The 12,148-nt window shown below is 42.9% G+C and overlaps 1 protein-coding gene across 1 annotated transcript in view; it reads left to right on the top strand.

The window, feature by feature from the left end:
* Window positions 1–12,148, top strand: part of fmn2b (formin 2b) — a 59,683-nt gene that overhangs the window by 34,172 nt on the left and 13,363 nt on the right. The window contains exons 13-18 of the mRNA XM_071901680.2: window positions 788–879; window positions 1,101–1,230; window positions 4,194–4,340; window positions 4,913–4,972; window positions 5,704–5,824; window positions 6,906–6,998. Of these exons, the coding sequence (XP_071757781.2) occupies window positions 788–879; window positions 1,101–1,230; window positions 4,194–4,340; window positions 4,913–4,972; window positions 5,704–5,824; window positions 6,906–6,998 (643 nt within the window). The remainder of the gene's footprint in view (window positions 1–787; window positions 880–1,100; window positions 1,231–4,193; window positions 4,341–4,912; window positions 4,973–5,703; window positions 5,825–6,905; window positions 6,999–12,148) is intronic.

The following is a 12,148-nucleotide window of genomic DNA, read 5'->3' as shown; positions in this document are numbered from 1 at the left end:
AAACTTAAGAGTGAAATCCAAAAGTGTCTCCTGAACAGCAGTGAGTGAATGCTCCGTCCAGAGAAAGCTGGACTCACTATGGCTGAACCTCTTCACCACCTCCACCAGCTAATGCTGCGTTCATGTCATGTCAGATTTACCGTAAATACGAGCTCCCAACTAGGAAAAACCATTCACATCACACTGAAGCAAATCCAGCGATGATTATCAGTTATATTCACAATAGTACAATCGCCTACTTTTGAAAAGTAAGTAATGTCTGCTGCAGTTTCTTTATGGTTGATTTTAAATTTCATAAATAAAAATAGTTCTGGGCGCTCCGAGTATACACGTGAATGCTTCCAAGTTGTAGCAACGAGATGTCATCACATCCTTTCGCTTCTTCTGATATGAATGTGTTGTCCTCTGTGGTATGGTAACATGAAGACTATCAGTATACTAACTGCTCTATTGAAGTATCAATCTGCAGTCTTTCCATCACAGTGCTTTTCAGAAAGTTTTCTCATACGGAAGTTTTTACCTGTATGATGCAGAAATTGGTGCTTAAATCTATGGTCTGACCTGAAACAGATGGATGTGAGACGTGAATGTAGACAGAGTTCCTTTGATGATTACGCCAAGACTTTTCTTTTTTTTTTTTTTTACATTTTCATTATCATATCAACAAAATTATGATAAAGTAATGAGAAAGTAATCCCGGATCTGATTAATAAGTCTTGTTTGCTAATTTCATGTCATAATTCCAGGATTACAGTTGTTGTTACTATGTTTTGTCTTCTTCCCCTAGAGAGCACAACAGGAGGAGATGGAGAAGATTGAAAAGCACATCAAGTCCTCTAAAGACAAGGAGAACGCCAAGCCTCTGGACAAACCTGAACAGTGAGTTGGTTTTGTTCCTCAGAAGCTGAACACTCTAATAGTGCAGGCATATTGATGATTGTTATGTGTCATTGTGTAAAGTGTGTAAAGCTATTTCTAAGCCTATCCTGCTCATGCTGTAGCTGCACACATTGGCAGAAGAGTTGGTAGAGAGCTGGCAGAAGACATGAGTTGGGTCCAGAGCGGGATTCAAACCAGACAGTGTTTCTCTTGTGTTGTAGGTTTCTCTACCAACTCTCCCAGATTCCCAACTTCTCTGGCAGAGTGTTCTGCATCCTCTTCCAGTCCAGCTTTTCTGAGTGCGTCTCATCCATACTGAGGAAACTAGACACACTGCAGAGAGTATGCAAGGTAAGTACATCTCATCCATACTGAGGAAACTTGATGCTATTCTATATCCTCTGTCACAAGCAGGAACGGAATCCTTAAAATCACCCATTGATAACTGTTCAAAGTGTTGCTCTTTGTTGTGGATGGCTACTGTAACTGTTTTGTGAATGGGTGTGTAACTGTGTTATGTTTTTAGCATGCACAGGCAGTTAATGAAGAATTTTAGTGTAATGGTGAGTAGGACTAACTCACTATTATTTTTAGACCAGAAAAGAATTCCCCAAAGATGATTGGTTACCTTCCAAAATGGCTGGGGAGGGTTAATAAATTCATACAAAACCAAAGATATCAAACATAAAGCTGTGCAAACAGAAACAAACATAGACTCACAACGTGTATGAACACACACCGCATAAATGGACAAAAAGGGCTTCCTGAGGTTTTGGTCTGTGGCCTGTTTTGGTAAGACAGTGTTTAAAGGATAAGGCAGTGTTGGGCAAGTTACTTTCAAAATGTAATGTATTACATATTACTAGTTACTTTCATTTGAAATTAATAAGTTACTTTACAATATTACTGTCTGTGTAGAGTAACTCATTACTTATTACATTACTTTTTGCATTACTTTCACCAAAATAACTGCAAAAGTACGACACCGCCAGTTAAAAGCTTCGGTAACACAATTTGAGACCCTTATTGGTATTTCACTTACATGTGTACTAGGAGAAAGAAAGCCAGCTCTGTGTCGGTCTTAAACCTCTTCAGCTCCCGTCTAGCTCTCCGACGAGTGAACGCCCGGTCGCGGTTAACTCTGGTCGGTCTGACCCCGTGCTTTGTCACACTCCTTCGTAGCTCTTTTAGTCTCTTATAGAACTAGTGCTCGGTGCCAATGGGTCCGTCGGGCTCCCGGGATTTGGTGAGCGATGTCTCCGGTCTGCCGTGTTGCGGGGGGCCGGGGAACGGGAACTTCAAGCCGATCGGTCCGCGGGGCTACCGGGCGCTCCGGGTCTCGCGCTGCCCTCCCTCTCCCTCTTAACTGTTTTAGCCTCTTCTGTTAAAGGGTTCTTGTTTTGTTTTGCAGAGGGTCCAGCAGTTACAGTCTTGTCTTCCATCTTAGTACTATCTGCCATATTGATTAGCTTTGCGCTGTTCAATCTAAGCAACTAGTCTGCATTCAAACTGCGTCTGTTTTTTTCCTGGTTTGGTTTTTCTGGCGGTGGCGGTCCAGCGTGCGGTGTGTTTCGGGTGGTAACGCGTTACTTGACATAGTAACTGTAATAATATTACCAAAATCCTATTAGTAACGCGTTATATTACTTCGTTACTGCTAAAAGTAATATATTACCTGTAACGCATTACTTTTGTAGCGCGTTACCCCCAACACTGTTTTTAATGCATGTCTTACCGTCAACAAATCCTTGCCAACAAGTCTCGTCCATGTAGCCGGTGCCCAATAAAGCCATGTCCCAGCAGCCATAGAACTCCATTGTATTAAAAAAACGATAAAAAACACGTCAAAGAGCCATGCCGTTGCTCTGGGCAGCATATTTCATCATTGCGATGCACCGGGCCAGCCGACTTTTTCCACAAACAACTTAATAAGCCGGCTGTAAACGCGTTTGCGATCTCAGGAAAGTAGTTCCATAGCACCGAAAATAGTCCCCGGCGTAATGAAGAATTTGTTCCCATTTGATTTGGTAATAACTACAACAGCCTGACTTTTCGTGGTAACAGTTAGCGATTTTTAAAATTGAAACTATGTCTTTGTGAGCTGTATTTCAAGGTTTTTAGCTTACAATTGGAGCCAATGACTTCCGGGTTGACGGCTAAAAACGATACGTGGGAAGTCAGAAAGTAACGGGAGTAGAGCAAACGCATTGTTGATTTTGTTATTTTCATAGGATTTGTTGACAGTAAGCAATGCATTAAAAAACACCAGCCTTATCCTTTAAATATGATTATTAAGTACCATTTTCTCTTCTGTTTTCCCCAAGCTGACATAGATTGATGGGAGAATAACAGCTGTAGATAATGGCAATGATGCATTACAGGAAAAATCCACTCTCGGATCCTCGTACATTGTTAGATATCATGAATTTGTGATTTTCAGTTATTTTTTGATGAAGTGTTATAATTTACTTTTTTGGTGTACGCACTTTCCCGCAACCTGCCTCTACTGCTACTTCAGTTAGTGATTTCTTACATTTCCTTTTTGACCACCCCCAGAGAAGGGGGTCCTCCGTGTTGTTTACATGTAGGTGGAAAGTGCGATAGCGTAGTAAGTTCTTCCAGTCGAGAAAAAGTGAGAGTGGAGAGAGAACCGTGGTGTGACGCTGTTGAAGAGGCCGTTGAATTTCATACACTACGCCAACAGATCCACAAAGATGCAAGCTGTGGCTGCATTGCATTCCAGTCTATTGAGGCTATTGCTGGTGGAGAAATTGGTATCTCTGCTCTTCTACAATTGATTTGTCCCTGTGATTGTTGAGTGTCTGTGCAAAATGGTAACTTTATAAAGAAGCCCGTGCTCTTTGCGTTTATTTACATTTTAGAAGGCTGAAAAATTCTGCTGCTATCAAACTCCATTGTAGTTGTGCTGGAAATATCTCAACATGATGTGTACCTTGTACGTTTGGCCAGTTATCCACAGGAATAAGAAAAATACACCACCAAACAGCTAAATGAAGTGTGTGTGTGTGTGTGTGAATACTGTCTTTGACGTATACCTTGTGTATGTTTGGCAAGTTATCCACAGGTATAAGAAAAATACACCACCAAACAATTAAATGAAGTGTGTGTGTGTGAATACTGTCTTTTAGTGTGTGTCATTTACTCATTTACACTTACTGTATATCTGTCTTTGCCCCTATTTCTCTCTGTCTCTTTGTTTGTATTCTCTCTCTCTCTCTCGCTCTCTCTCTCTCTCTCTCTCTCTCTCTCTCTCTCTCTCTCTGATACACGCACACACTCTGTCTCTCCTGCAGATGCTGCAGGCTGGTGGGGGGGTGATGCAAGTTCTGGGTTTGGTTCTGGCCTTTGGTAACTTCATGAACGGTGGTAACCGAAGCAGAGGCCAAGCCGACGGTTTCAACCTGGACATCCTGCCTAAACTCAAAGACGTCAAGAGCAGTGTGAGTAGAGGAGGAAGAATGCTGTTGAATGAAACATCTCAACAAAGCAGTGGAAAAAAATAAGTAGCTGTAATAAGTGATTACTAAAGTAATAGGGCACTTATAAGTAACTTGTTACTTGTTATAACTTGTTAACATTAGCAGATGTCATAAAAATATTAAGTCCTACAATACTAATTAGTATACTAATTAGTTCTGATAGATGATTTTGATCCTAGTAGCCCTTATAGCATTTATTCCATGTCTCATTTACAAATTCCCATCTCTTCTGAGGGAAATATTGTGCCTGGGAGGTGGGACAAAGCAGGAAAACCACAAGAGTGAGGTTTCCATTTGTCCTCTGCTCATAAATTCTCATCCAAAACTACATTTATGGATTGTTGGTAAACCAGTGCTAACAGGCGTAAAAAAGAAACACTGGAAGCACCTGGAAGTAGTTAGTTAATTGTACCCTGCATGTACCCAGATGGACCAAGCCTATCTATTCAACATGTTGTCTTTTCATCATATTCATAAGAATGACTTCTCCCCTCCTGCAAAACGTCCTTACTGTTACTTCTCTCCACTTGCAGGACAACATGAAAAGTCTTCTGGCTTACATTGTTGCATACTATCTCCGACACTTTGACGAGGTAAGCTGTATAGCTCTTAGTTTTTCTAGTTTTAGTCTTTATACTCTGTGTCTCTTATTTCTCCCTGTATAGCCTTATATCAAGCCTCCTCTATGTGGCACATATTCAGAGTTGGGAGAAGTGGGGATTTGTCCACAAAGTTGTGTGGTTCGGCATTCAGTCTCGACTGCAACAAAGCTCTTGCTAGGTGCCTCTCGAGTAGCTACACAAAAAAGGTGTTCCCCAACATCTGCAGGATTTTGACATTGCATGCATTGGATTGAATCCGTCCACAACATTCCCTCCTATGTTTCATCAATTTTATCACCCTCTTAACTGTCTCAATGATGAGAAAAACATTTTCAGGGGGGTGAACTGTCTAGTTCACATGGGGGGGGCAACAGGACCAAAGGTAGCATAAGTGGTGGGTCAGGGACTTGATTAGTTCCACTGTGTTGCATTCACATTTATTCACATTGTGTGAAACCTGGGTCTGTGCAGGATCACTTATTGGTCTTATTGGTGTGTGTGTCTGCAATTGAATATGAAAATAAAAAATGGAATGAATTCACCCAAGATGTTTTTATGTTTATTTTGATGTTGCTTTTAAGTGAAGAGCATTTCCCTCCTTTTAGATATGTTGTTTCACTGGTTCTAGACAGCAGAATAGCCTTTAGTCAGTGCTTTCTCACTCAGCACCCTGTCTGTCTCCCTGTCTGCCTGCCTGCCTGCCTGTGTCTCTCCAACACCAGGATGCTGGTAGGGAGACATGTGTCTATCCTCTCCCTGAGCCTCAGGACTTGTTCCAGGCTTCACAGATGAAGTTTGAAGACTTTCAGAAAGACCTGGCTCGACTTAGAAAGGACCTGAGAGGTAACACGCACACACACACACGCACACGCACGCACACGCGCACACATACACACAGAAACACACACGCATACTAACACTGTTACTAACACAGGTGAGTTTGGAGCAAATTGTGGTAAGTTTCACCTTAGTATTCACACCGAGAGACTCTGTTGGATTACAATGCTGAGTTCAATGCTGCTGGTCTACTGTCTGTGCATCCCCAAATGACAGACATGACATGATGCGCACATCAGGCGCATTAGAGATCGATTTAGATCAATTTCTATACACTGACCAACTGCATATGGAAGTCCCCAATATTTTATTCAAACCTAAAGCAATAATTATCAAAATCACAATCAAGGTCATCAAACTTTAAAGGAATAGTTCGCCCAAAAATGAAAATTCTACCATGCCAGTTGAAACATGGGTGAAGCTCCCGGAGCTTTCCAGCACAACGCTGTAGCAGCCTTCTCCAAAACAACTGAAGTCTTTGAGGACCGATCTTTAGAGTTCCAAAAATAACAAAATATATATCTTTGAATGAGCTGATTCAAAGATATAAAACAATGGGCCTCATTCACAAAAGTTTTCTTAATTTTTTCTTGCTTTTGTTCTTAAGAAACATGCCTACGAAAAACCAACGTGGGATTCATGAAGCCTGCAGACACGATTTTTGCGAATCCCAGCTGTATCTGATGATGAATGCCACCCGTATCTAGTATTTTTATTTATCGCAAGGTAGCGGTGTAAAGCAGAGTCTGCTTTCTATCTTAGCTCTGCATTTCTAGCTCTTAACCTTGTTCTTCACCAGGTTTCATGTGATTGAGATTCAGAGACACTAACATAGGTTGGATTGTAGGTTCACATATCTTGGCTAACTTTGACGAACTAGTTGTTAAACCAATTGGTTTGTTGCAACTGTTCTGTGCAGATTTCTTCCTTTACCTAGTACTGAGCATTGTACTGTTGCACTCTTTCCTAGGGTACATCCTAACCTATTATGGGATTCACAGACACTAACTTTGCTATTGTTGTACTCTGTAAGAGTAAATAAATGTCTGGATTCTAAATGTAATTTTGTTCTCCATTATTTTATCAGCGTGTACGTCGGAAGTCGAGAAGGTGTGTCAGGTTTCAGACGAGGAAAACCTGCAGCCTTTCAAAGACAAGATGGACGACTTCCTCAGCCAAGGTAAAACACAAAACACACACAGTACTGTGGGATTCACAGTGGTGATAAAAAACACATATTTTGGTAGAACTTTACATTATGGTACACAAATAACAGGATAATAACTATGTAATTACATAGAAATTATCAGAATGTTTGTTTTTTCTTGGTTAAATCAAGAAAGAAAGCTAAGCGGGCCTATGCCCAGAAGATCCACGGCCACTTCTGTGATACCAGAGACACACGTCCTATGTGGCAGGGCATTCAGGCCATCACAGATTATAAGATCGCCTGCGCATTAGGGATAGTGACGCCTCTTTCCCAGACTGAGGGAACCAATTCTTGTCCACAGGAGTACTTTATGTAGAGTTAACCCACGCAAGGCTGCAGGACCCGATAGTATATCTGGTTGTATGCTCAGAGACTGTGCAGACCAACTGGCAGATGTTTTGACAGACATCAATGCTTGACAGAGTGCTTCAAAACTGACACCATCATACTGGTGCCGAAGAAGACAACTGTGCAACTCAATGACTATCGTCCTGTGGCACTTACACCTGTCATAATGAAATGCTTTGAGCAGCTAGTCATGGGTCACATAAAATCGAATCTCCCTACTTCCAGTTCGCATACTGTTCTAACCGGGCCACGGGCAACGCCATATCCCTTGCTCTGCACACCACTCTGTCACACCTGGACAAAAAAGACACTTGATTTCAGTTCAACATTTAACAGTCATTCCGCAGAAGCTGATGGGGAGGCTGTCCCTGCTGGAGCTCAACACTGCACTATGTAACTGGATTCTGGATTTCCTGACTAGGAGACCACAGTCAGTCAGGGTTGGCAACAACATCTCCATCGCCATCAAAATGAGCATTGGCACCCCGCAGGGCTGTGTGCTCAGTCCATTGCTGTTTACATTGCTGACACACCACTGTGATGGTCCTCATCAGTGGTGATGATGAAACTGGAGAAGTGGGGCAGCTAGTGGACTGGTGCAAGGGTAACAACTTATCTCTTAGCGTGAGTAAAACGAAAGAGATGATCATGGGCTTCAGGAAGGCCCGTCCTGATCACACCCCACTGCATATCAGCGGTTCCATTGTGGAAAGAGTCACCTCACAGAGGAGCTAGCGTGAGTAAAATGAAAGAGATGATCATGGACTTCAGGAAGGCCCGTCCTGATCACACCCCACTGCATATCAGCGGTTCAATTGTGGAAAGAGTCACCTCGCAGAGGAGCTTACCTGGACCCATAATGCCACCTCCCTTGTCAAGAAAGCTCAGCGGTGTGTCAACTTCCTGCGGGGACTGAGGCGGGCGAGACTCCCACCCCCCATCCTGTCTACATTCTGTCGGGGTTCAGTTCAGTTCAGTTCAGTTCAGATCTTTATTGTCCCTCAAGGGGAAATTTGATTTGCAGTAGAGGGCAAAAACACAAACACAACATACAAGAGGACATGGTACATTAATCACAACAGTTACAGCAAACAACCAAAAAAATGTATCGGTTCGGTAAAAGTATCAAACCATTGGAATGGTAGCTATAATAAAGTGCTGCTGAGCAGTGCAGTCAAGGTTTAGTGCAAATTAAGCGCATTTATTGCACTTGGAACAAAGGAAAATTTAAACCTATTCCTTTTTACCCTGGGGGACCTGTATCTCCGCCCAGAGGGGAGAAGAATGAATTCCTCCAAGAGTGGGTGGTCAGAGCTGGCCAAGATCGACTGTGCCTTCCGCAAAACTTGTCTGTCATAGATATCTGTTAAAGAAAGCTGCTGCGTGCCAATTATTTTGCTGGCTACTTTAACAATATTGAACAAACAATTTTTGTTTTGCACTGTAAGGTTCCCATACCAAGAAATTCAACAAAAGGTTAAAATAGACTCAATAAAGGATTTGTAAAATAAAGCCATCAGTGTCTTGTCCACATTAAAAGTATTCAGTCTGCGCAGAAAGTGAAGTCTCTGCAGGCCCTTTTTGCAGATTGCAGATGTGTTGAGGTCATGGTTCAAGTTCTTATCGATCACTGTTCCCAGGTACTTGTAGCACTCAACCGTCTCAACAAGTGAGCCCTTGATTGTAGCTGGGAAGGTTGAGTGGGAGGTTTTCCTGAAGTTGATGGCCATATCTTTAGTTTTGTGAACATTTAACTTCAGGAAGTGGTTGTCACACCACTCTACAAAGTCTTTCAAAACTGGCCCATGATCGACCTCTCCATCCTGGAGCAGACTGATTAAAACAGTGTCATCTGCGAACTTCAGGAGATGCCTGTCGTCGTAGTTACTCCTACAGTCATTTGTATATAGAATATACAATAATGGGGACAGGACACACCCCTGGGGCAAGCCTGTGGATGACAACCGCTTCTGGGATAGGGCACCATTAGCCCTGACTGCCTGGGGCCTACATGTTAAAAAGTCCATTACCCATTTCACCATGCCAGCATCAAGATTAAAAGTGGACAGTAGTTTACTAGCTAAAATGTGTGGTTGGATTGTATTAAAAGCTGAGGAGAAATCTACAAATAAAAGCCTTGCATGAGTTTTTGTACCCTCGAGATGCTTGTACAGATAATTAAATAAAGTAGTAGTAGCATCATCCACCCCTCTATTAACCCGATATGCAAATTGCATCGGGTCGAGCAGGTCCTGAACCTTATCAGTCAGGATTTGTTTGACCAATCGCTCAAAAGTCTTCATCACTAGTGAGGTCAGAGCCACAGGCCTAAGGTCATTGAGCTCTTTGGGGGATTTGTTCTTGGCCACGGGTACAACATTAGACTCCTTCCACAGTTTCGGGACCTTGTGCTGGGTAAGTGACGAGTTAAAAAGATCAGTAAAAATATCACATAACTGATCTGCACAAACTTTAAGAAATTTGCCAGTGATCATGGCTGAGAGGTGGCAGAACAGTCACTCATCATATCAAACAGATCACTATGCACATTTGTAAAATCATGTTCATCATTAAAACGTAAATAAAAATCATTCAGTGCATTTGCAAGCTCTGAATTTGAATCAAAACCATCAATGGTGATTGACCTATTATTCTTATTGTCCTGGCCTGTCATGGCTTTCATGCCATCCCACACTGCCTTTAGGTCATTACTATGAAATTTCTCCTCTATTCTACTTTTATATTGGAGTTTAGCCCTCTTAATTTCATATCTGGCCTCTTTTTTAGCTTCTGCCTTATCCCCATCCCCACCATGTAGAAAGGCATTATGTTTCCTGTGCAGTGCATCCTTCACTGCTTTATTTAACCAGGGTTTATTATTTGGAAACACCTTCACACGTTTAGTTGGGATGATTGAGTCTTTTAGATAAAGAATATAAGAGGATATCACCTCAGCCCTCTCATCAAGATCAGTAGTAGAATTATTAAAAGCATTCCAGTCTGTGCTTTCAAGGGCTCCCTTGAGTTCCTCAACAGCACTTCCAGTCCACATCTCCACTTCTCTGGTGGCTACTTTACCCCTTTTAAGGAGTGGCTTGTAGATTGGGATAAGAAGGATAGTGTTGTGATCGGAGGAGCCGAAAGGGGGCAAAGCTACAGACTTATACGCACCTTTAATTGAACCGTAACATAGGTCGATAGTTTTGTTCAGTCTGGTAGGGCAAGAAATATACTGATAAAAGTTGCTCATTGATTTCAGATTACAATGATTGAAATCACCAAGGATGAGACAAGGGGCATCAGGAGAGAGGGACTGTAGCTTTTGTGTAACCTTGTGAATAGTTGTCACTGCATTCTTTGCGTTGGCTTTGGGGTGTATATACACAACAGTAACAAATATTTGGGGAAATTCGCGGGGGAGGTAGAAGGGGCGCACAGACACAGACAGCAGCTCAATGTCCGCAGTACACACAGTCTCTCTGACAGTGATGTGTTTACACCACCGCTGGTTGACATAGAGGCAGACACCCCCCCCCTTGGGATTTCCCTGTGACGTCAGCGTCTCTGTCAAGCCTCATCGGCGCACCAAAACCGCTGAGAGTTAAGTCGGTCTCCAGGTCCGCGGGAGTAAGCCAGGTCTCGGTGAAAGCCATGATGCATGCGTCTCTGAATTTCTCCAGGTGAATGACGTTAGCTTGGATCTCGTCGACCTTGTTCCTGATGGACTGGACATTGCAAAGTAGTATCGAGGGGAGGGGTATGCGGTGGAGATTCAGACGCTTAAGCCTCTGTCTGACACCTCCCCGTCTTCCCCGTTTCCGCACTTTAAATTTTTTATCCCGTGTATTAAAGTACTCACGGTGACGGGAGATGTCCGCTATTAAGTGGTCTTCCGTAAGTAAGTCCAAGTGCATATGTGGCTGCTGTCGATCCCTTAGATTCAGTAAAAATCTCCGAGAGTACTGGATCCTGCCTGTGTGCATACGGCAAGGATCAAACAAACATGAGCCACAGCAAACAAAGTCCATGTGACGATAAAAAACAGTAGCTCCATTCTAAAAAGTGAGCAACGAACAGTGCAACGGACGTAGATCTTAATCAGATTGGTTGATTCTTCACTAACGACATTTAAACAGTACAAAACGTTAAAACAAGATAGACCACTACTGCTTGTTGCTACTCGCGCAGCGCCAGCTGCGAGCTACCATTGAGAGTGTACTGACTCAATGCATCACTGTCTGGTACGGGACCTGCAACAATTCCGACCGTAAGTCCCTGCAGCGGATAGTGAGTACAGCAGAAAACATCATCGGAAACACTCTCCCCTCCTTTCAGGACATTTTTCACAACAGTTGCATCCGAAAAGCCTTCAGCATTGTCAAGGACCCCTCCCACCCTTCCCACAGCCTCCTTGTCCCACTGCTGTCTGGAAGGAGGTTTTTCAGCCTCCGAGCTAGAATAGCCAGGCTGATCTACCCCCAGGCTGTAAGGCTCCTAAACTCCCTGGGTCCCCCAAACATACGCCTACCCTGACTAAAGGGCTTAACTGCTCTGCCCACCAACCCTTCTCCCTCTCTACCTCCAATCCCCACCACTCACCTATATTAATAGGAAGGCCCTACTCCCTATTAAAGGACTGTAGGATGGTCTCCTGTTGCTGTCCTGTCCTGGACTCTCATAAACTGATCGAAAGAACCTACCTAAGCACTTTACCTGTTTTTCATTGATAGTTTTTAGATGGTTTTTAGATGGTCTCTGACAGTTTTTAGATT

Source organism: Centroberyx gerrardi, chromosome 20 (genome assembly GCF_048128805.1).
Source record: "Centroberyx gerrardi isolate f3 chromosome 20, fCenGer3.hap1.cur.20231027, whole genome shotgun sequence".
In the NCBI taxonomy this organism is placed as follows: Eukaryota; Metazoa; Chordata; class Actinopteri; order Beryciformes; family Berycidae; genus Centroberyx; species Centroberyx gerrardi.
Note: the sequence above shows the minus strand (reverse complement) of the source record. Positions and strands in the feature narration are given on the sequence as shown.